Source organism: Spermophilus citellus (genome assembly GCF_964194105.1).
Source record: "Spermophilus citellus genome assembly, contig: SCAFFOLD_416, whole genome shotgun sequence".
Classification (NCBI taxonomy): Eukaryota; Metazoa; Chordata; class Mammalia; order Rodentia; family Sciuridae; genus Spermophilus; species Spermophilus citellus.
Window position 1 is genome coordinate 117719 of NW_027672730.1, and position 26778 is coordinate 144496.

A 26778-nucleotide genomic window follows, 5' to 3' on the forward strand; every position below is an offset into this window, starting at 1 on the left:
ATGGGAAAATTAATAAGGAGAGAAATAAACTACAGTGGATGGGGTAGATAGAGAGGATGGGAGGGGAGGGGAGGGGAGGGGGGATAGTATAGGACAGGAAAGGTAGCAGAATACAACAGTTACTAATATGGCATTTTGTAAAAATGGGGATATTTAAATGATATGATTTTGAAATCTGCGTTGGGGGTAAATATGGGAGTTCATAACTCACTCAAAGCTTATGTAAGAAATATGCTATGTCAAGAGCTGTGTAATGTTTTGAACAACCAATAAAAAAAAAAAAAAAAAAAAAAAAATGACCCATCAATAGGAATAATGAACAAAGGAAATCTTTAAGCTTGATATGTTAAAAAAAATGCCTTACAAGTGACTAAACTTTATAAGGACACTCACCATTAACAATTCTGCTTTATCAGGCCTCTATGGCAGTCTGACAGTAAATGACCTGCAGAGCCATTCTAAAAATGTTTTTTAAAGCACAAAATAAAATAAAAGAAAACCAATTAACTAAAATACATTACATTTCAAAGAGACTTTAAAATATAAGGACAAAGTAGATTATGGGAATCTCATCTAGAGAAAAGTAGTGTTTCAGCTCAGTGAGAAAAATGTATAGTTCTGACACAATTGACTGTCCACATGGGAAAGAATGAGATGGCTCCTTAATTTGTGCTATATGCCAATGTGAACTCCAAATTACTACAAGTATGAACAAAAAATCTCAAACAAGGTTAAAGAGACTGTATGCATAATTTAAGGGCTGGGGAATCCAGATGATATAAAATATAAATATTTTAAATTGTAGGGAAAATACAGGACAAAAAAAATTTTTAAAAACAGCCATAGGTTAGGACAATATGCTTATAAGATACACATGAGAATTAATATCTGTACTATATAGAAAACTTACATAACTGTTTAAAAATTACAAAAAACTGAACAGAAAAACTGTCAAAGGATATGAATAATAATTTCAAAAAAGGCAACTACAGATGGATTAGAAATGTGAAAAAGTACTTTTTAGAAAATGCAAACTAAAATAACACTTGTGCTTCACAAAGTGTATCTTATAAATATCAAGGCAGCAAAAATTAAAGTATAAGAATACCTCTTGAGGCTGATGGGGAATGCAGGGAAAACAATGTCACATATTGCCATGGGAATGTAAATTAATGTTACAGATTTTTGAAAGCTATTAGCAAAATACATCAAAAATTTAAAACAACATGCTTTCCTAAACCCATGAATCTAACACTTAGATCTAAAAAGATATGTGTACAAGAATATTTACTGTGGTGATATCTGCGGTGGCAGAAAAATGGAAATACAATAATAATCCTTATCAGAGAGATAGTTGAATAAACTGTGGTAGGTCTATACCATGGGATATTAATATTGTACAACCATCAAAATGAATGTTACATGTACATAATAAACTGGCTTGTAGGCATTTTCATAATCTATGTTAGGAAGAGTAACATGCAGAGATGAATATACAGATTATCTCATTTCTGTAAACTATGTTCTTTAAGCAAATTGTAACTATATAAAAAATAAAGCTATGTATGTATGTACATATATGCATGATTTAGAGGCATGGAAAATACAAAGAGGGTACATATGCCATGATCTGAAATTGATAACCTTGGCAAGGAGAGGGGTGATAGGAAATGCTTGGGTGACTGTTATGGTTTGGATGTGAGGTGTTCCCCAAAGGCTCACTGTGAGATAATGCAAGAAGGTTCAGAGGAGAGATGATTGGGTTGTTAAAGTCTTAACCCAATCAGTAAATTAATCCCCTCACAGGGATTAACTGAGTGGTAACTGAAGTGGCTGGAAGGAGGTGGGAATTGGGTTATGACTTTGGGATATGTATTTGTATTCAGCAAGGCAAGACCTCTCTTTGCTGCTTTCTGATCATCATGTGAGCTAGTTCCCTCAGTCACACTTTTTGCCATGATGTCCTGCCTCATCTCAAGCCTCGAGGAATGGAGCCAGCCCTCCTAAGGACCTTAGTCCATAGTCCTCTGAAACTGTGAGCCCTCAAATAAACTTCTCCTCCTCCACAGTTGTTCTGCTTAGGTCCTTTAGTCACAGGGATGAAGAAACTGACGAAAACAGTGACACAGAAACTAAATGACAGAATATAAGACCTTACAAATCAAGTAGCCTTAAAACAATGTATGAAGTCAACTATGTACATATCCATACAGAAATATATGGAAGTAATATCACTAAAATGTTAATAGTACTTAAGAGTAGTGGCTTTTCAAAGTAATAGACTTACTTCTTTCTTCCTAATGCAATATATACACCAGCAAATTGAACCTGATGTACACAAAACTCCTAACAATAAGAAAAACACATGTACTTATATAATATACATTTAGTTGTTAGGAAAGAAAACTATTGTCTAATTGGCTTAAACGAAAAAGAAATTTACTGGCTCACATAAGTCAAAATTCAGAAATATATCTCACTCCACATCCATGGGTTCCAGATTGCATCAGGGCTTCAATTTAGATGCCCTCTTATTTTCTTGTTATTGCTTAAGGTTGGCTTATTAGAAAAACTAGCTGCAGGAAGAAATTTACTCATCCCAGAATACTTTCTGCAAGAAAGTGTCTTTTCAGCAAATATCTTCTTGCATCTCCATAGTCTGATCAGGGTCAGGTACCCATTCCTAAATCATTTACTACTGAGGAGGGGAACATTGCTTAAAAGGTAACTGGGCCAGTCAACCTAGACAGATGAGCATGTAATAATGCCACCCAACCCACATACATGATTATTTGCAGGGATGTAAGAGGGGTTATTCAAACAGCAAATTGTGTGGTATTGGTGAGAGAAGTAGATGCTAATAGGTAAACACAAAACACATAAACAAGAATTTCAAGTAATCCAAGTATCCAATTAGATATTACAAGGGCTCAACCTTACCAGTAATCAAAGAAATGCAAATAAAACTACATAATTTATTGTTTATCAACTTAAAAAAGAGAGAAATATAAGAGATGGTAAAGAGGCAAAACTGGTATTCATACTGTTAAAATGCACATATCAAAAATTATGTGTACCCATGTGCACACAGTGTGTATGTATGTATGTATGAAGCAGTTTAACCTAAGAGGCATGTAAGCAAACTCTATACAGAAACACTGTTGATTCTTAAATATGAAACAATAAACTAGCAATGAAAATAGTAAAATGTAAACCTCACAAAGAAATTACCTTTTTTGTCCTCCAACCTGATTAATGTTCCCACTAAAATAAAACACAAAGATTTCTGAGGAATTCTATACTCCTTATTCCCACGTTTTTGACTTCATCTATGTGACTCAGTCTATTTCTAGTATTCTCTTCTTCCAATATCTAGACAAAACCTGAAATAAAGTCTATAGTTGACTATCCATAGAAGAGTTGAAATCAGAACCAGAAAAATGTCTGAAAACTGACTACATGTATTTTTTGTTTGTTTGGTACCAGGAATTGGTACTCAGCCACTGAGCCACATCCCCAACCCTATTTTGTATTTTATTTGGAGACAGGGTTTCACTGAGTTGCTTAGTGCCTTGCTTTTGCTGAGGCTGGCTTTGAACTCGTGATCTTTCTGCCTCAGCCTCCCAAACTGCTGGGATTACTGGCATGCACCACCACACCCAGCTCTGATTACATGTTTTTATCCTTCTATCTAACTAGAAACATTAATGGATGAAAACTTTTTAAGTATTATTAGCAAAATCTGTGAGAGACATATAATGCTTGAATTCTGAAATCTTTATAATACTTAATACAATAGGATTGTTGTCTCAGGTCACTTGGAGAAAACAGAAAAAAAATCACCTAAACTGTACCTAAAAAATACTATGGATATGAAGTAAGTCTGTGCTGTCCCACAAGTAAAATAAGTAATGGTGTAAGAACTGACTTATGAGCTTGGGGCTAATCTCACACTTAGACAATTATTGGTATGTCTTGAGTATGCAAACTCAAGTATTCATCAAAATCAAGACTAATTCCACTAGACTCAACTAAAAATGTAAATAAAGTGTGAGTTTATAGCTGGAAATTAAGTGCTTGAAATAAAACCACCCCAGATTTTTAAGCAAAAGACTGTTTCTAAACTTAATTGTTTTTTCATGTCCAATTACAAGTACCTAGGTAAGGGGCCATAAGCTCCCTAACATTTTACATTTACTAAATCAGGGATGAGGGACCATATACTCTACTACCTGAACATTTAGGTCAAATGGGATTTGTTCTATAGCCAATAAATTTGAAATACTTCACTTATAACCAAAGAGATTGATAAAGCAGGGGAACTCCTTTAAGTTGGCTGTGTTCAAACAAAAGCTAGCAACTAGCCATAATACAAGGAGCAATGGTTAAGAGTGGGGTCAGGAGTGAATAAGCCTTGGAATCTAACTTGCTCATTGATTAGCTATCTTGATCTGTGGGAAGTTATCTAATATGCCTATTCCATTATCTTCTTCATTAAAATGGACATAATAGGAATACCATTCTCTTAAAGTTGCTGTAAGGTTTACCGAAACAATTCAGCATTAGAACAGCACTTACCACCAAGGAAGCTTTCAATAAATGTTAACTATTACTCATAAATTGAAAAGTTAATTTGTTTAGGTCTATGTTGGTACTCCTAGAACTCAAAATACTATATTCTAATCATTCTATTTTGTACCATCTGCAAAAATATCTTTAAAATACTTCAAATTATTCTGAAAGGAATTAACAAAATCCTGAAGTTGTTCAGGTGCCTGATTTTAGATATTACAACCATTTCCTTTAAAAAACCTTCACTACAAAACATTGTGCATATAACACAAAATAGTAAAATGAAAGCCACATAAATAAGAGAATTTGATAGCACTAAATTAAAATGCTCCTTAACTAATGGGAGTAAAAGGAAAATGTATAATACGTCCTGCACAAATGCATCTAGGGAAAGCAGGCTATATTTATTCAAAAACTACAAAAGATTACAATATAAATCTATCAAACAAAATTCATTTTTAAGGTTATATATGAGTGACTCATACGTATCCAAATTCTATCCAAATCAAGACAACAATCCAATGCACAGGAATATTATTATGTCACTCAAGGAGCAAAAAGTAATACACAGAAAAGTTTTGTCAATACAGACTACATAAATACACAAATCTAAATTTTAATGTAACATGAACAAATCATAAGTACACAGTTAACTACCTTTTTTCTAACATTGTAGAAGTAAATGTTTTATATTTAGTGAAATATACAGGATGTATAAAACCTTTAATCATATGTAATGTAGACTAACAAGTGTAAACCAAGTAGAAAATGAAGTTTTCACATGTGAGAATGTGCATTTCAGAAAGAATCCAACTTGAAGTAAATTCATTAACACATACTTCAAAGGTCCACAAATATGTTTATCTCATTTATAATTGTACAGAGATTAAATTGATAAGAAATTAGTATCAGAATCTTACTGAGGGGTATTGTAGTGACTACCCTTTAAAAGACATATTATTTGGGGGCTTAAAATAGCAGAGATCAATGTAAATTAAATAACATATGGATAGGAAAAAACATACAATTTGCAACAACAGAAGATTAGAAAACCAAATACTGTAGAAAAGATGTTAATGTATACAAAGTTGGTTTTAATAAGCTATTTGTTACTTGTTATAATAAATCGTCAAGATTTTCATTGCAATAGCATTTTCCCACACAGGTCAGAATCTGGAAGCAGTATACTCTTCTCAAATTGTCATTTAGTTTTGTTTTTTTTTCCTTTCCCACTCCTCAAAGTACAGAAATAGGTTTTGAATATCAATTAGCTATTTTTGGAGGTCATAAGATACAGATAGTCATAAAAATTACACAAGCTACACTGAGGTACCTGAATAAATGCTAACAACATTTATGAGAAAAAAAATGGTTTTAAAAGTGGTAAGTATTAAAGGAGTTATGATCAACACACTATTTACGTCCTTCTGAAACCCCAGTGAGGGAAACCTTATTGCCATTCTTCCAAATGCGATATAACTAAAAGCACTGCACATAGGATTATGAATCCAATGTACATATAGAGGATCAAAAGTCCAGTTAAAACAACTGAGCTAATCAATGAAGTAAATTAGAAAGTAATATGAAACTTCTTTAACATATCAGTACTATTTTAGAAGCATCATCAGAACAAATAGAGATTTAATTATGAATTGGCCTGGGCTACATTCTGTACTGAGAATTTTGCTTAGTACTAAAAGAGAATCTTAAACATCCTAGAAAAGCTGTGAAATCATGCTCTGTTATTCCTCAAAGGAAATTTAACAGGTTTGATGACACCAGTATACCTCCCATGGTTCTAGGAGTTCTATCTACATACCAAGTAATTCAGTAATTGACAGGAATATTTAAGCAGAAAAAACAAAACAAAACAAAGCAGCAGACCCTGTACTGACATACACTAAACAGATGGATGTTTTAAAAAATTACATGATAAATGTAAATCATAAAATCAAATGTACTCATAAAGGTACACCTATTTTATGTTACATATAAAACTGTAGATTGCAAACTGTGCATGCGTACCATAACATTTTACCTGGGAGGGCCGATGAGTAGGATTTCTTGCAAATATTTACTGCCATGATACAAAACAATTATGTGCAAACTGCAAGGTGCCTAAAATAGCAGTTAGAGTTTATATACAGAAAGATGTCACTATCTGATCAAATATGCAAGAGATGGAATTTCCCAGAGTTTATAACACAGAACAATAACCACCACAGGCTCCTCCTCCATGGCTTTCTTCCATGTGTGACAATTTGACTCCTTTATTCTGGTTCTCACTTTCCCATAGTCCAGGTGTCTGAATTATCTTTTCAACAAGTTCTTCAAAGGCACATTGTACACCATCACAGGTTTTTGCACTTGCCTCTGAAATTCAAAGAAAAAGGTCATAATATATACTTCCTGTCCATTTTCCCATGTTTTTCTGGAAAACTCATATCAGCCTACAACACATTGACAGTTGAATAAGCAATTTCTCCTCACAGGTTTAATATTAGTGAATTTCAACTCTAAAATTAAGCTATTTAAATTTTATCCATAAGATTCAGGCATTTAAGCCCAGGATTTTGTGACTGAATTGTAACTTGTAAGGCCCTACTCAAATATTATGTCCAAGTTTTTTCCTTAGTTTTTCAGTTAACTCTTAAAATGACCTCTAAAGCACATGTTATTCCTATTTTAAAATAAGGAAATTTATGCCCCAAATTCAACAATTATCCTGATGATTCTGTGCATGCGACCAAGCATCGATAGGTGGCAGAATAAAATGACGTACAACCATGAATACTGGTCTCATTTTATTTATGCTCACGAAAGTCAAGTGGACACTCAGCATTGATTCCTAAACTTACCTTACCTTCACTGTCTTCAGGTGACTAATTGTATTCCTTTTTCTTACTACCCCTCTAACTCTGCTGATAAATCTATCCAAGAACTCAGAATTTTGTGCATACTAAGTGTATACTCTAATGCTGGGCTATGCCCTGAGCCCCTCATCATCTAGCTTTTTTTTTTTTCCAATTTATTAAAAGTAACATAAACATTTTTGAAACATGTAAGACTGATTTCTAGATTTACTACAATTAATTTCATCGTTCTATTTTTGTTTACAGATTTCTCTTTATAAATGGTGCTATATGGGAGGGGAGGGGGGATAGTAGAGGATAGGAAAGGTAGCAGAATACAACAGTTACTATTATGGCATTATGTAAAAATGTGGATGTGTAACCGATGTGATTCTGCAATCTTTGTAATGTTTTGAATAACCAATAAAAAATAAAGAAATGGTGCTATGATGACCTCAACTATGTATTAAGGTTTTGGGGCATTTAGCACTTCCTTAAGGTAGATTTTAAAAATCGAATTATGTGGGAAAAGTGTCAAGACATTCATCAGTATCTTGACATACACTGTAAATTACCTTCCAGAGGGGTGGGCATAAATGAGGTTGACTTTTACCACTCTTTTTGCAAAGTTGTATATTCTCATTAAGTAAAACATCGTTAATATTTTGGTGTGCAGAGAAATGTTTTGAACAACCAATAGAACATAAGGAACCAGAAGCAATGTAGTTTATTTTTTATGAGTACTCACTTTAGAGAAACTTCATAATTTTTGAAGGGGTAAAATAAACATATAAAACTTTAAAAATAAATAAATAAATAAAATGGTCAACTCTAGAATTGCTTGGACAACAAAGTAACAATAATTTTGGATTGTAATTTTAAGAATCAAATAAATATTCATGAGCACAAAAAAAATGTATGGTGAAGTGTTTGCTTTCCTCAGTCATAGAAGTATGTTTTTTAAATAAAAATCATCTAGCTTTATATTGAGAAAAAAACAAACTATCTGGCAAGAATGACCTTATCATTCCACTAATAAAAAAATTTACTGGGCTGGGGATGTGGCTCAAGCGGTAGCGCGCTCGCCTGGCATGCGTGCGGCCCGGGTTCGATCCCCAGCACCACATACAAAACAAAGATGTTGTGTCGGCCGATAACTAAAAAATAAATATTAAAAATTTTCTCTCTCTCTCTCCCTCTCTCACTCTCTCTTTAAAAAAAAAAAATTTACCAAACTAACTGAATTTGTATCTTTTTTCTGCCTTCAGTCTATTACAACTGATAAACTTGTTCCTATCTAAATCCCCTTCACTAGACCTGGAACCCCATTCTTTCTCATGTAGTAAAGAATCATACTCGCCCTCTTCTCTAACATACTACTCTCTAAAGTGTGACAATTTATTTGCCATAAAAAAATACACACGTGAATTTTCCCTATAACCCACACATCCTTATTGCAACCACCCAGTTTCTCTAGTCTCTTGGGAAATTATTTGAGTGAGTTATCTAGAGAAGCAGCTTCCACTTTTTTATCTCGAATTCTTTTCTTCAAATGATAGCAGCCCTCCCTTATCCAAGGGCGGTAAGTACCAAGACATCCCTGAATATATTATGTTTTTTTCCTATAAGTCCATACCTATGATAAAAGTTTAATTGATAAATGAGGCAGAGTAAGAGATTAGCAATTAATAATAAAATAGAATATAACAATATACTGTATTTGGGGTAAAAATGGGAGTTCAAAACCCAATTGAGTCTAATGTATGAAAGATGATATACCATGAGCTCTGTAATGTTTTGCACAATCAATAAAAAAAAAACAATATATTGTGATAAAAAGTTATTTGAAACTTAGGAATTGTTAATTTCTAAAATCTTACATTTAATAATTTTAGACTAAGGTTACTGAAATGTGAAAAGAGGAGATTACTATTCCCTCATTAGGCTCTTATTCCACACCACTCCATTGAAACCATTCTTTTCAAAGCCACCAACATCCTTTGTATTGTCAAATCTAACATCCTATCTTTATTTGAAGTCTTTCAGCATTTGATACTGCTAATCACTTACTCTTTCCTTAAATAGTGTGTTCACTTCACTTCCACAACAATGAACATTCCTGGTAATCTTCCTATCTTCCTGCTATGTCATTTACCTTACTTGCTAGCACCTTTTTCTGCTAGCCTCTAATTGTTAAGAGTGCCCCAAGGTTCAATCTTCAGATCTTTTATGCCCATATTTTTAAAGTGATCACTCTAATCAGGAGACCCTAAATGCAATCTAAATGCCAATGACCAACACATCCATTGGTTCTTATATCTAAGCAAAATTCTTGACCTCCCACTTCTCTACCCCAACCTGTTCTTTTCTCAATCTTCCACATCCTAATTAATGGCAGTATAATCCATCTACTTGCTCATGCCAAAAACATGGAGTTGTCTTTGACAGCTCTCTTTCCTTATCCTCCATACCCAATCCATTTACATATCCTGTCAGTGTTACCTCCAAGTATTTCCCAGAACTACCAACTTTCTAATACCCACTGTTGCTATGGTCAAAGCTACCAGCTTCATTTACCTGGGCCAATGTAAAAGCAGAACAAGAATCTTGCTTCTGCTTCTCAGAGCCTATGGTGTACAAAAATGAATTTTAAAAAGAGTATCAGACTCCACTGTTTTCTACTACACTTGCAATAAAATCAATCTCTTTACCTTTTTAGCCTTATCTTTCACCATCATCAGTCTTCTTCCTTTCCAACACATGCTATGTTCCATCCCACAAGCTTTCTTTCTGTTCCTTAAACACATTAAACCGATTCTGACCTCAGGAAATATCTGCTCTTCTCTTAGCGGGAGTTGATCACATCTAAAACTCACATGATGAATTTCTACTCAAAAGGCAATACCTCAAAAAAGTTTTACTACTTGATCCCCACCCTAGTCCTTCTATCGACACAAACCATGTTTTCTTTGCTTCATCGCAGCACTTATTTATTTATATCTGTTTTCCTACCAGAATGTAGACTCCATGAGGGCAGTGAGTTGGTCTGTTTTATTCATTGTTATATCCTCCATGTTTAAAAATACTAAATAAACTAATACATGAGGGATATATAGCAAGTAAGAAGTAAAGGTAGTACTCAATTTTTTTTCAAAAAACTTTATTCTTTCTACTCATATCCCTGCTTCTATCTATATATGTTGTTTCCCAAATTCCATTTGAAAATTCCTAGTAGTTTCTAACACCATGGGATAACCAAATCAGTAGTTCCTAAAGCTGCTTTCACAATGGAATCACCTTAAGTACTTCAAATAAAATGCCTCTGGTTTTGTGATAAGGGACAGGGACTTGCAATTTTAAAAAGCTCCCCAGGTAATTCTGATATAGTTAAGCTCTTTTTAAGATGACAGGTTGGTAAACTTTATCTGTAAGGGTACAGATAGTGAATATTTTATGGTTTATGGTCTATAGACCTCTGAGGTAACTACTTAACTTTGCCATGTAACATAAAAGCTGTCATAGACTATATGTAAATGAAAGGACATGGCTGTATTTATTACAAATGGGAGATCCAGATTTGGCCCATCCTGTTCATATGCATATTAATATTTGAGGAACATAGTAGAGTAGGGCATTTAGCCATGCCCTACTCTACTATGTTCCTCAAATATAAATGCATATGAACCATCTAAAAATCTTATTAAAATAAAAATTTATTAATGCAGATTCTAATCCAAAAAATCTGGGACAGCACCAAAGATGAAGCATTTCTAACAAGCTCCCAGGTGGTGCTGATATTATACTGCCAGCACATGGACCAGGAAGATACAACTTTAGCAGTGGGTGCCAGGCTGAACTGAATGCCATTAGGTCTTTAGAGAAATGATTTAATTGTATTCTACAATTTCACATAACATGATCCTATTTAATTTTATAGAAAGAAAGAATCTCATTCTATTGGTAGATTTTTTTGTAGCACAAGGCAACTATAAACTAAATAAATATATTTTGTGGTTCATAAACAAATAAATTTAGCAAAAACCCCACTTTAAAGTTCCTCATTAATGAAAAGATATTCACTCATATACTTACCGATAAATAACATGGAATGCTTTCGTGCGAATTTCAGGCCTTCATTTCTATCAACTTCACGATTTTCCTAAAAGATAAATGCTATAATTAAGAAAAGCTGCCAAAATATAGAACCAAATTGCTAAGTATCTACCTTCTTACCTTATCAATTTTATTTCCAACTAGCATGTTTACTATGTCATTTCTTGTACAGTATGTTTCCAATTCATTTAACCAATTATCCAATTTAACAAAGGTGTCTCTTCTTGTGACATCATAAACTGAAATACAAGCAAAATCATTTATTAAATGAACATTAAAAATAAGAAGCAATGACGTAATTCTGATATGTAGCCAGAAGCTGACTTTACTATATAGGCTAATCTGTTTTTTGTCAAGCCTAATAAGTGTCTAGTATCTACTAATTTATATGGAAAAAATACATGTTGAAATAGAAAACAAGAGGACACAGAAAAATGAAATAGCCCAATAACATGTAATGAGATACAAGCAGTAATAACAAGCCTTCCAACAAAGAAAAGCTCAGGACCAGACAGATTCTCAGCTGAATTCTAACAATACTTTAAATTATTAATTCTTTAGAGAAGAATTAATGCCAATACTTTCAAATTATTCCATGAAGCCATATCACTCACAGTCATACCAAAACCAGGTAAGAACACATCAAGGAAAGAAAATTACAGACCAATATCCTGATGAATTTAGCTACAAAAACACTTAATAAAAATATTAGCAAATCGTATTCAATAATATATTAAGAAGATTATATACCATGACCAAGTTGGTTTTTATTCCAGACAAGCAAGGATGGTTTAATACATGCAAATCAATAAATATAACTAATTACGTTAACAGAATTAAGGACAAATATCACTCAGTAATCTCAATACATGCAAAGAAGACCTTTGACAAAATTCAGCACCCATTCATGATAAAAATACTAAAGAAACTAGGGGTAAAAGAAACCGACCTCAACATCATAAAGGCTATATATAAAAAATCCAAAGCCAAACTCAGTAAATGGGGAAAAACTGAAAGCATTTCCTTTAAAATCTGGGACAAGGATATCAACTCTCATCACTCTTATTTAGTACAAGAAATTCTAGCCAGAGCAATTAGGCAAGAGAAGGGAGTAAAAGGGATAAAAAAATAGGAAAGGAAGAAGTCAAATTATCACTATACCTAGAAGATACAAAAAAAGTTCCACCAAAAGATTGCTAGAGCTAATAAACAAATTTGGTAAAGTAGCAGGTTATAAACTCAATATATAAGAATCAATAGCTTTCCTATATACCAACAAATCTGCTGAGAAAGAAATCTGGACAACAACCCCATTCACAATAGCCTCAAACAACAACAACAAAAACTCAAGAACCTAGGAATAAATCTAACCAACAATGAAAACTACAGTACACTTAGGAAAGAAATGAAGAAGACCCCAGAGAATGAAAAGACCTCCCACATTAATGGATGGGCAGAATTAATATTGTTAAAATGGCCATTCTACCAAAAGCAACACACAGATTTAATGTAATCCCCACCAAAATACATGACATCCTTCACAGAACTAGAAAAAAAAAAAAACCAGTCATTTGGAAGAATAAAAGATCCAGAATAGCCAATGCAATTTTAAGCCAAAAAAGCAATGCTGGAAACATCACAATACCTGACTTCAAATTATACTACAGAGCTATAGTAACAAAAAACTGCACGGCACTGGCATGAAATCAGACACATAGATCAGTGGTACAGAATTATAAGACTCAAAGACAAACCCACAAAAATACACACACACATACACACACACGCGCACATGCACACATACACATACACACACACACACACACATATCTGATCCTTGACAAAGGGGCCAAAAACACATTGGAGAAAAGATAGCCTTTTTTAACAAATGGTGCTGGGACAATGTTATCCACAGGTAGAAGAATGAAACCAGACCCTCATCTCTCACTCTGAAAAAAAAAAAAAAAAAATCAACTAAAAATGGATCAAAGCCCTTAGAATTAGAATGCAATTCCTAGAATAAAATGCAGGGTGAACACTCCAGCTTTTAGGGATAGAAAAAACACATTCTCAACAGAATCCCTGAAGTTCAGGAAATAATGCCTGGAGTTAATAAACAAGATGGTATCAAATTTAAAAGCTTCGGGACAGCAAAGGAAACAATTAGGAATGTGAAGAGATAACTACAGAATGAGAGAAAAATCTTTGCTAGCTACTCTTCTGAAGATAATTAATATCTATGATATTTAAAAAGCTAAAAAAACTTTACACCAAAAAAACCTCAATTAATAAATGGATAAATAAATCAAAGAGACACTTCTCAAAAGAAGAAATACAAATAGTCAATAAATACATAAAAAATGTTCAACATCATTATTTATTAGGGAAATGCAAATCAAAACTGACATTTCATCTCACACCAGTCAGAATGGCAGTTATCAAGAAAACAAAAATAATAAATGCTGAGGATGATGTAGAGAAAAAGAAAGGCTTTTTACACTGTTGGTGGGATTGTAAATTAGTACAACCACTATGGAAATCAGTATGGAGGTTTCTCAAAAGAGTAGGCACAGAACACCATCTGACTTAGCTATATCACTTCTCAGTATTTACCTTGAAGAATTAGTCTTCTTACTACAGTGATACAGGAATACACGTTTATAGCAGCAAAAATTCATGATAGTCAAACTATGGAACCAGTCTAGGTGTCTATCACCAGATAGAATGGATACATAAAATATGCTATACATACACAAGAGTTTTATTCACCCACAAAGAAAAATAAAATCATGGCATTTGCAGGAAAATGGATGGAACTAGAGACCATCATGTTATGTGATATAAGTCAAACTCAGAAGGTCAAGTGTCTTTATGTTTTTCTCTCCTATGCAGAAGCTAGAAAGAAAAAGGGAAAATAAAGGTGGGTATCTCCTAAAAACCAAAGGAGATCAGTAGAGGAAAGTGACCAAGAAGTTCGAGGTGGGAAATGCTGGGGAGTGATACTGTCCAAATTATAGATATATTCTGTGCATGTGCAAATATGTAACAAACATCAAATTGAACAACTATAAATACACCAATTAAAATGTGGAAAAAATATACAACATATCTTTCAGTCTTATTAAAACACATGTTGTGACAGAAATGAAATTGTATCCAATGTGAGAACTGAAAAACAATTATAGAAAAACAAAAGCTATTCCCCCTCATAATGATTACAGAGATGTATCCAAATACCAAAAAATATTTAGGTCCCAATCCTGGAAAAACAACAAATTATTTTATATAAACATAAACACCTACGTTAATTTCTTAAAAAGACCAAATATTGCAACTTTGAAAAAAATCATAGCACAGGGCTGGGGTTGTGGCTCAGCGGTAGAGCATTCGCCTTGCACATGCGAGACTCTGGGTTTGATCCTCAGCACTACATAAAAATAAATAAGTGAAATAAAGCTATTGTGTCCAACTACAACTAAAAAATATATAAATATTAAAAAAAAATTATAGTACAGTTAGTGGATGGGATCTTAACTGTCTTCCTCTGTTACTACCTTCATCGTATGTCATCTTATATCATATTAAGCTTATTTGTTTTCTAAAATTAGGAGATATTGAATCAAAATGGTAAAATTTACTATCAAGTCATAAGTTAAAGAAACTCTCCCTATGATCAATCCATATTCTTTTAAACAGTCTCCCAGAAATACTGAGAACACTTTCAACTAACATCACTTTTCAACAAATTACACTGAAAGTCCACATTTGTTTTTCAAATTGTTTGATTTTGAATCCATAGTGTTAAGTACTTTATGCTATTTTTATAAACAGAATTGATAAAACAGATTCTCTTCTTCCTTTGTAGAGTGAAGAAAATATTAATTTAATGATGAATGAAATTTTGGGTAATACTCCAAGACAGACCAACACATATGGGTTTTCAGTTATGTCCTCATCAACATGTGCTTTTAAAATAAAGGAAATAATTCTATCTTTTTTTTTCATTGCTACACAAAGAACTGAACAAAATTTTTAAAGTTGTAATATTCATTAATATTAAATAAGGAAATATAACTTCAAATTACCTAAAAGTAACCCAAGAGAAAAATAAAAACTTTTTGAACTTCCAGACTAGGAAAATTAGAAATTTCAGTAAATAATATTTTAAAACATTATATTAAAATTAAAAACTTACCTAATATAACACCCTGTGCACCTCTGTAATAGCTAGGAGTTAATGTTCTAAACCTTTCTTGACCAGCAGTATCCTAAAATTGACAATCAAGCATTATTAAATAAAACAAACTATAAATAAAAGATCGTTAACACACTGTTGTAAAAGTATAAAATCAATGACATTATTAAAAATAATATCAACATAGAAGCTCATTAAAACCCTGGAATTTAAATAAGCTGTATTTTTTAAAAGTATTACATAAAATAAATATTGATTCATCTCTAGGAAAAATGCATCCAAGTAAAGATTTTTTGCTATTTGGGGTTTAAAATTTTTATTGCACATGAAACCCATTTCACTGAAAGCCATGATTCTCAATCCAGCTGTGTGATCATTTTCTGAGAGTCTTTGTGTCCAACTCCCAATGATTCTGACTTAATTGGATGAGGTAAAGGACAGAAAATTTTTAAATCTTCCCAGGTTATTCTAATGTAGAATCAAAGCTGAGAACTACTAACTTAAAGATGGTGTCTAGTTTTACTTAGGTAAGGAATTTTGAGGTTGGACTCTATTAAATAGAGTTTCTATGTATCTTCTTTTAGGAAAATGCACAAATGATGTATACTAAATATGAAACACAAATTTTGTAAGGGCTGTGACCTCATCTGTTCAATTACCAGTTTAATCTCAGTGTCTTATGCAATTTTTGGCATAGAATATAGAACATTTTTAGGGGGAAAAATGAATAAACTAATTTACTACTTCCAGGTCTGGTTCCTTCTGCCTTTTTTCTACCACTGACCTTGAATCATTGCTTTAGAGCAACAATACCAAAGCAGAGCTAACCACATTTATATAATATTTTATTAACATTTTGTTATATAACATTTTATTAAAAGAAGTTTGAACACAGATAAGCCCATTCATTTATATATTACCATATGGCTTGCTTTAGGGTTGGACTAAATATTTACTACCTGGCTTTTTAAGAAGTTTGAAGTCTGCTGATATAAAGTAACCTGAAGGACTGGGGTTGTAGCTCAGTGGTAGAGTGCTTGTCTTGCTTGTGTGAGGCACTAGATTAGATCCTCAGCACCACATACAAATAAATAAATAAAATAAAGGTATTGGGTTCATCTAAAAACTAAAAAAAAAATTTAAGAAAAAACAAAGTAACCTGAAGAAAAGTAAAAATACATCAAACCTCAGTAATGCTATGACAATAGAGAATGTTTGAGGATATTTACACCCAAAGAGAAACTTAAGAGGAAAATAATTTTCGATATAAACTACTTTGAACATAAATTATTTGTTCAGATACATTTATATAAATATAGAATTTCCCTACTTCCAAATTCTCAGCATTACATTAACTAACCCCCATCCCTGCCATGTTTAAGTGAAGCAGTAACACATCTAAAATTCAACTTTCCAGATAACTTTATTTCTCTCTTTACAAAACTTCTTTCAGCCTCCAAGGTTCTTACAAATATGCTTCTGATATTATAAATTATTCAATTTTCATACTTACCCAACTTTTTAAAAATAACAATATAAAATAAAGTTACATATAGCATAGTCAATTCACTATCTAAAGCAGATTAAAATTCTGATATCATCATGTAGCTTGATATTTTGATTTAATAATCATTACTACATGGATGACCTCTAATCATATTTGATCACTATTATCAAGTGATCAACACTTTATTTTAGAGAAAAAAAATCAACTAGAAGCCTTGATGATATAATGTCTATGTTCCTTCTATGTTTAACTATAACATCATTTTAAAAAGCAACTGATTATATATATACACCAGTACCTATTTGAAAAAGCCAACTCATAAAAACTAAATAAAAAAATTCTATCCTAAAAAGACAAAATCATTATGAGAAACATATTCTAGCAATTCACTTATAAGCAAAACCCAATAAATTAGCAACATTCAAATTATTCAGTATCACTTTTGGAACTCCATCATGTAAAGTATCATAAGCCATCTTTTTTTGAGCAAGAAGGAGAAAAATAAAACAGATTTGGAACAGAAACTTGGAAATTTAAGAATTATCTGTTTTTCCATACATAGTACACCACACTTTTAACAAATAATTTGGGGCATGAAACAATTTAGTTTAAGACCTTTTCATTATGACAAGGAAAAAAGAGTTCTATTTGCATACACAGGGAAACAGTATCCATAACTTTAATTAATTTTCAGAACTAACAGAAAGCAAATGAATATGAACCTTGTTCTCTCTACTCCTCATTGAGATCAACTTTAAAAACTGTCTTTCATGAAATACAACATAAAAATATGAACTATAATTCAAATAAATATATCCACAAAGACTAATGTTTTAAAAGTAAAGAAGACATAAAAAGTATTCTCATGTTAAAATATTACATATTAGTTTGGCACTTTACATGTGAATACTAAAATAGAGCAGATATTTAAAATATTTTGGATTTACTCATAAAAATACTCAAATAAGTATGATAATTTTGAGTGAAAATCACAAAACCCTACGTTGTAGCACTGGACCAGAATTTATATGAACTATATGCCTAAATGGAAGTTAAGCTTTTGCTTCTGTTTCAAAAACAGCAATATGTGATAAATGAAATAACATCATTGTGAGATAAAAGAAGCTGACCTTTTAAGTGTTTATGTTGTGGTTTTGTTTACTGAAATTGTAAGGAGAGAAGGGATTATTAAAGAGAGATATAGATAAACCAAGGGCTAGAAAAGATCTAAAAATACCAAATAATAGAATTATGGGAGTGGAAGTGAGGCAAGGATACAGAAGAAAAGACAACCTCTCAGATGCAATTTAGGTCATGATGAGTATATGTTTAGAGAAGATAGCAGGGGTTAAGGGCTAAGTTTAATTATTCTATTTGATCCTAGGAGTAGTATACATGTGGGAGAGTAAACCCATTTTACTAGTATAAATAAAACCATAGCATAACTAGAGGCAACTATGGTTTCATGTACATCTAATATTGAGTGGAAAGGCCTTCCTGACTACAACATGACACTCTAATGCCATGAAGAAAATAAATTATTTCACTATATAAATACTAAAACCTTGGTATGGTAAAAACATCCCCACCAGTCAACTCCCTAACTCATCTCATATTTAACAATATTTGAGTATAAATGGCAAACTGAAAAAACGTAATTTGCAGCACGTCACAGAGTTAATATTACATGCATAAGAACACAAACATTCACTTTAAACAAGATTTTAAAGATAAATGAAAGAGTAAGAAAATATATGATAAAGAGCTAATATTTTTAGTACATAAAGACTAATTATGGAAAAGATGAATGCTACTATAAAATGGGCAAAGTAAATAAAAATAAAATTCATTTTGAAACATGATCATAGATCTGAGAAAAAACTCAAAAGAAATGTAAGAACAAGTAAAAAATTATTACTCAGAGATTCAAAGATGAGAAAGATTAAAAATACTTAGTAGAAATTAAGGTTTGGAAGAGTGAATATAAAAAACACAATTGGTGGAATGTAATTCATAGCAATACAAACAGAAAAATAAGACTTTTTGGTATCACTGTTAAATCTTCATATTCTTTAAACCAATATTTCTAATTCTAGGTGTACATCCTAAGGTAACCAAATAAGTACACACAGATATATAAATCATGATGCTCAAGAAAGCACTGCTTATCTTTGAGAAAAACTGGTATTAAATCCATGTCACTGAGGGATGGCTGAGTTAAATAATAGCCATAAAAAGAAATACCAGGTGACCATTTAAACTGATGAACCTCTACACCTAATGACACACAAAAAAATCTATACATTGTGAGTAGGCAGGGGGACAAACAAGTTAAAAAACACACATACATATATTTAATATTATATATACACATGACTAGATATTTTAAAAGATGTTCACTAAAAACTTTATACTGATTAAAGATAAACTTTTTTCTCTATTAATTTCTTATTAATTACACTTTTTAGAATGAGCTAGTATTCTTCTTAAGTGGAAAAATTTCTTCTTTAAAAAATATTTATAAGTCTATTTAAAGATATCTCTTTAAGAATACCTGTCAGCATTTTCATTAGGCAAGTAGAAAATAAATTTAAAACAAAGGAACCCTCCTCCTGTATGAGAGAAAAATCTCACTGAAATCATCAAGCCTCAGATCCTATTCTAATCTACGTGTTTCATGAAGCCACAGAAATGGAAGAAAGAAGCAAAATGTTAACCATGGAAAGCATATGGAAAATCAGGTCCTCACTTCTGTAGAGAAGCCAATATTCTTAAATTGTTCAATATATTTTACTACAGTATAGTCCAACATTTTCCAAAATGTTTCTAGTAGATATTACTATTTTGATTCATATCAAATATAGTTGGGGGAGAAGGGAAAATAGGCTAACAATCAAAATATGACATTAGGAAAAAATTAACACAAATATATTAAACACACTGTCATTATTTTGATATAAAACATGATGGAAATAGTAAATTCAAAGAATACTAGGAAGATGAATGACATTATAAAATACACAAACATCTGCTTTTTCAATCTGTGATTGATGAACAGGCAGCATTTAGTATTTAACCACCATGTGGAAAGCATGTCACAATTTGATGATTGCTATTCAGTTCTGAAATCATTTATCATGTTACAAAAATGCATATGTTTAAGTATCATAGTGCTTGTAAAAAATAGATATTTTATAAGAAATATGTATAATACATATTTATATGTTAGCAATAATGCCTCTTGGATGTTTTTGACAGTTAATGGTACCTTATTCATCATTAGCAAGAAGGGGTCTAGTTGGCAGAGCAATGTGGATCAGAATAGTAGGATTCACAGAGAAATGAAAACAAGCCAGTAAGGAAAGTCAAGGTAGTAAAAAGCAAATATAAAGTGGCAAACTCAAATTTTTAAATATCTATAACCATAGACATGAAAAATATTTTTCCTCCAAGTATCACTTCTCTTCCCTTCCCCTAACAAATGCCTTTCATGTTGCTTTAGTCTAGCTGGTTTTTTAAAAACTCTAATGGAAAATATCCAGTAACAATGACTCTGACAGACTAGGTAATTTTTTTAAAATTCTTTTGTTTTGAAATATACTGAAGTGATTATAAATTTTAAAAATTTAAGTAAAACAAGTTTTTAATTACCCAATTTTAAGATGTAACTATATATTATATATTCATTAATTAACAAATATCTCAAGTTATTTAATACAAGTTTTAATTTTCCTCTAATAATACTTAATAAATCAATTTCTGCTTCCCTAAAAAGTATAAGTTTAATACTTATTAAAAACATTTTAAAAACTCTTACCCATATTGCAAGTTTAGCCTTATTTCCATCCACTGAAATTGTTTTCACCTTAAAGTCAACACCTTGAAGAAATTAAAAATATAAGTCATCCAGACATATACTTTTAAAATTCAATATTATTAACAAAACCATAAAATGGAAAAATCCACTTATCAAGTGCTCAAACTCACACCCCAAATTCTTAGAATTATGGATATGGAAATTTTAAAAAAACATGTTGCTAAAGATCATCAGCTCAGGATTGAATAAGGATAAGTGAAAATCAGATTCAATAGAATTCACTCACTCACCTACCTGTACTTCCCCTAAAAGGAAAAATAAAATTCAATTTAAGGTGATAATTAACTACTCACATTTAAAACCAAGAGCTAGAATTATGGTGCTAAAAGAATATTAACTGATTAAGGATCATGGCAGTTTTCAGGGGCTCCCAAATTATATACACACTGTTTTTCACAGTCCTTTACTACCCACCAACCACTAACTCTGATCACAACTATAAGCAGTTTAGAGGACTGGTAAGAATATGAATGGCTCATTTACTCCTTGTCTGAGGTATTCTTTACTTTTGTCCTAAAAAAATTAGATTTATATAACCTAATAAATGATCACTTGCTACCACACAATTTCATAAAGAATTTACATACAGAAACATTTGTCCCCAATCTTGTAGGAAATCTTCATAATTGATAGAAGGGTGCCCAAAATTCTATGAAAAGCTTCTCTAAATACCAAATATATGTAAAGAGAAAAAGACCTTCATAAGTTACCCAAGATTTTATTACAGCAGTACCCTCTCCCCCAAATTGCCTTCTTTCCAAAAAAAAAGGAGCTGACACATGCCATCTGGCTTAAGTAAACAGAAACTTCCCACATCTTTAAAAGAGTATCAAAAATAATGTTCAGTCTATCCCACTGGCCAGAGGGGAAAACATTAGCTCAAGAAATTTAGAAAATAACTTAAGCTTATCACAATCAATTCAGAACAGCACTTTCATGTACTAAATGCTTAACAGAACACCTGTCATCAATATGGAAATATATCAGTAATTGAGGGTGATTTTTAGTGATCATTACACCCACAAATGAAACAATAAAAACTCATATTTAAAATATTCATTGTGCCTAATTTTTTTTTGTATTCCAAAGAAATAATATTTTTAAAAAGTTTACATAGTCCAAGGAAAACTTAAATGTAGCAATCAACCAAACAAACAAAAATCTCACATACTAAATAAGAGAAGAAGGGAGAGAAGAAAAAGAAGAAGGAAGGAAGGAGGGTTGGAAGAAGGGGAAGATTCAGGGAAGGAAAAGGTTTGGACTCAGTGTAGGCACTAAATTAAGGTCACTGGTAGACACTACACAGAATGTGTTCTCCTGGATATCTTGAGAATTGACAGTTTAAATTCTCAGGGGAAAGTATATGAAGAACTTTTCCCTGCTTTAACTTCAGAAGCATGTCCAGGGCAACCAGTCTCTTTCCTAATTAGTTTTCAAAAGTAAAGAAACTCACTGTTCCCAGAATATTTGTGTTTCCTTCCTTCCCCACCACTTTTTCTCTTTTATTATTTCTTGTTTTTGCACATTTTGTCAATAGTCCAATAACTATCTCTATCATAGGAAAAATTTGCATGTGGATAACTAACAATATTTCCAAGTCATCCTTTTGACACATTATATCTGTAATTTACCAATAACCACCAAAGGAGACAATGCCCACTGGAGTCCTACTGTCAAAGCCAACAGAAGTAAAAGGATGACTCATCAGGATCCAAACCCCTAAGTCTTCATTCTTCCTCCCTTGGATTCCTGATGAATCTCATTCAATTGAGCTCTTCAGTTTTTATACTCTAAAACTGATTTTTCACCATGCCTGGTTTTTTTTGGGGGGGGTTTGACTGATAAATTGTCTTTATTGGTAGCAGCAACAGGAGTTTTTTATGATTAATTTGATTTTGCCAACTTCTTACCACATTTCAATAAATCACTTTCAGCCTCTTCATATGGATGACAAGGAGCTCATAAGAGAAGTAGAATTGTTATTTCAACTTTTCTTTTGTTCACCTGTGTCTGCATTTTTCAATATGATGTTTAGTTCAGTTTCTTTGCAGGAATCTCTTTAAGGCCTATTTTATGAAGGGTATTTTATTTAAAACGAGATAATATATTCAAAACAGCCTTTGAAACAAGAGGTCAAATATGAAAACGTTAACAAGGAATATTTAAACTCAATAATGTATGTTTGTGAATGGAAGAAAAGAAATATCAATTGAAGTACCTGTTTTGTCAAAAAGGAGAAAAATCAATCAATAAAAATTAACCGCAAATTGACACAAATGTCAAAGGAAATTTAAACATGTTTTAAAAGTCAAGAAGACATAAGTAAAACAAAAGAACCAAATTAAATTTCTAGATATAAAAATTGCAATGTCTGAGATGAAAAATACACAGAATGAGATTAACAGCATATTAAACATTGTAGAAGGAAACATTAGTAAATGTGAGGAGATAACAAAAGAAATTACCCACAAGAAAATGCAGAAGAGATTCAAAGAAAATGAGACAAGTGGGAACTCAGTGATGTTAGCAAGATGGCTGACTAGAGGTGTAAGGCTTGCTTCACTTTGCAAAAAAAAAAAAAAAAAAAAAAAGACCAAAACAAAGAAAACACAAAACAAGACCCCAAAACAAAACAAAACAAAAAATGGCATGTTTGAGGCATGTTATCAGAGTACAGCTAGAGATGTGGCAGAGATGTCAAAAACATGGCGACTCATGGTGGTTTTATAAAGAGAAGAACTATGCCTATAGTCTCTACTATCTCCTCCAGTTGAGATAAACTCTGAACCAAAAGAGACTTTGCACAGAGGGTAATGGGTAAGCAATTTCCTCTAATACCATGAATGCCTAATGTATTTGCTGTTGGAGAAGCCTGTAGCCCTCACTGGCCCTGATCCTACTTTAGTCAGTGATTAACAGAAATTAATCCACTGATTAAGTTAAATCTCTTATGATCTAATCCTTTCACCTCTGAAAATTCTTGCATTGTCTCACACATGAACTTTCGGGGACATCTCAAATCTAAACCATAATAGATGCAGTTCAGATTTTGGATTTTTGGATTAGGGACACCCAACATGTACTACTAATTTTACAGAAAAGAAAAGGATTATAAAATAATATTGGACAACTATACACCAACAAATTGGATAATCTAGGTGAAATGGACACAATCCAAAAAACATATACGTCAAAATTGGCTCACGAATAACTAGAAAAATTGATCTACTAGAGAGAATGGATCAGTAATCAATTCTTTCCAGAATGCAAGAATGGCTAAATATTCACAAAACAAAAAAAAAAAATCAAAACAAAACAAAACAAGGATCAAGGTAATATATCACATTAATTGAAGGGAAAAAGATCATTTAAATTGATTCAGAAAAAGGCATTTGACAAAATCAAAACCCTTTCATAGTTAAAAAAATTCACAAACTAGGAACAGGAGGAAATTTCCTCAACACGACAGAGACCTTATATGAAAACTCACAGCTAACATCATACTCAATGGTAAAGGATTGAAATTATTTTTCCCTAAGAACAGAAAAAAAGAAAAGAATACTAACTTTTTCCACTTCTATTCTACAGAGTATTGAGTTTTAACCAGATACATTGGGCGGGGGCGGGAGTAGGCAACCAAATTGGAAAGGGAAAAGTAAAATTATGTCTATTTACAGATGATATGATCTTACATGAAAAAAACTTTAAAGGCTCCACACAAATACACATATAAACACTGTTACAACTTATAATCAATTTCAGTGAAGTTGCAGGATACAATATCAACAGGCAAATGTCAACTGCATTTCTATAGACTAGTAATGAAAAATCCAAAAAGGAAACTTTTAAAAACTAGTCCATTTAAAACAGCATGAAAAAGAATAAAATATTTAGGAAAAAAATGTAACTAAGAAGGTAAGGACTATACACTGAAAACTACAAAAGTTGCTGAAGAAATTCAAGAAAACATAAATAAGCAGAAAGACATCCCATATTCATGAATTGGAAAGCATAATATTGCTAAGATGACAACACTACCCAAAGTAATTTACAAATTAAACACATTTCCTATTAAAAATTCCAACAGCTTGTTTTGCAGAAATGGAAAAACTGATACTCAAATTCACACAGAATTGAAAGAGGCACTGAACAGCAAAACTTTCTTAAAAAAGAATAAATTTGAGAATTAACACTAAACCCTCATATACATACTGAAAGGATTTTTGACAAGGGAGCTAAGATTATTCAATGGATAAAGAACAATCTTTTCAGCAAATGGTTTCACAAAAACTGGGTGTTCACATGCAAAAAGGAAAGAAGCTGGACTCTTACCTATTCCACAAACAAAAGTTATCAGAAAATGGATCAAAGATATCAATATAAAATCTAAGTCCATAAAACTCTGAAGAAAACATGAAAAGCAAATCTTCATGACGTGGAATTTGGCAATCATTTTTTGGATTTGACAGTAGAAATACGGCCAATAAAAGCCCCAAATACTGGATTTTACCAAAATTTACAAGTTATCAAAGGACATTATCAAGACAGTGAGAAAACAACCCCTCATAATGGAAAAAAATATTTGCAAATCATTATAACTCAACCTCAAAGGACCCATATAAAAAATGGGCAAAGGATTTGAATGAACATTCTCCGCCCCCCTCTCTATATATATATTTATATATATGGCCAATAAGCACATAAAAATATACTCAACATCATTTTGCCATTAGGGACATGCATATCAAAACCACAATGAGATACTATTTCATACCCATTAGGATGGCTTTTTTTAAAAAAAGGAAAATAACAATATAGTGTTTGCAAAACCACAATGAGATACTATTTCATACCCATTAGGATGGCTTTTTTTTAAAGGAAAATAACAAGTATAGAAAAGGATTTAGATAAATTATAACCTTTGTGCATGAGAATCTAAACTATTGCAACTATTGTGAAAAACAGTTTGGCATTTCCTTTAATTCCACTCCGAAGTATATACCCAAAACAACTGGACAAGAAAGTTCATACTAGTATTCTTTAGCACTACGAAAAGGTAGAATCAATAAGTGCTTGTTGATGGATCAATAGCTAAGCAAAATATGCCATACACATACAACGGAACATCACTCAGTCATAAGAAATGAAATACTGAGATACTACACCGTGGACGAACGTTGACAACACTGTGCAAAGTGAAATAAGTCAGACACAAAAAGACACATATTTTAGGATTCTTCTTCTGTGATATATCTAGAATAGGCAAATTTGCCTATTCTAGATATTTTATTATACCGAAAGTAGAATAAAGGTTACCAAGAGCTTTGGGAAGAGCTTAGTATAGAATTAATGTTTAATTGGTTCAGAGTTTCTGTTTGAGGTGATTAAAAAGGTTCTGGAAATGGATAGCAGTGACTTTGGGAAAATATTCTAGATATTTTATTATACTGAAAGTAGAATAAAGGTTACCAAGAGCTTTGGGAAGAGTTTAGTATAGAATTAATGTTTAATTGGTTCAGAGTTTCTGTTTGAGGTGATTAAAAAGGTTCTGGAAATGGATAGCAGTGACAGTTGCACAAAAATGTGAATATGCTCACTCAGTGAATTATTCATGTAAAAGTAGTTAAAATGGTAAGGTATATGTTATATATATTTATCACAA

The 26778-nt window shown here is 32.0% G+C and overlaps 1 protein-coding gene across 1 annotated transcript in view; it reads right to left on the minus strand.

Annotated features, from left to right (window-relative positions):
* Nucleotides 1–292: 292 nt before the first annotated feature.
* Nucleotides 293–26778, minus strand: part of RAB18 (RAB18, member RAS oncogene family) — a gene marked incomplete at its 5' end in the record, with an annotated part of 35129 nt that continues 8643 nt past the window's right edge. The window contains 5 exons of the mRNA XM_081312481.1: nucleotides 293–6945; nucleotides 11517–11583; nucleotides 11658–11776; nucleotides 15733–15805; nucleotides 21057–21118. Coding sequence (XP_081168607.1) covers nucleotides 6770–6945; nucleotides 11517–11583; nucleotides 11658–11776; nucleotides 15733–15805; nucleotides 21057–21118 — 497 coding nt within the window. The remainder of the gene's footprint in view (nucleotides 6946–11516; nucleotides 11584–11657; nucleotides 11777–15732; nucleotides 15806–21056; nucleotides 21119–26778) is intronic.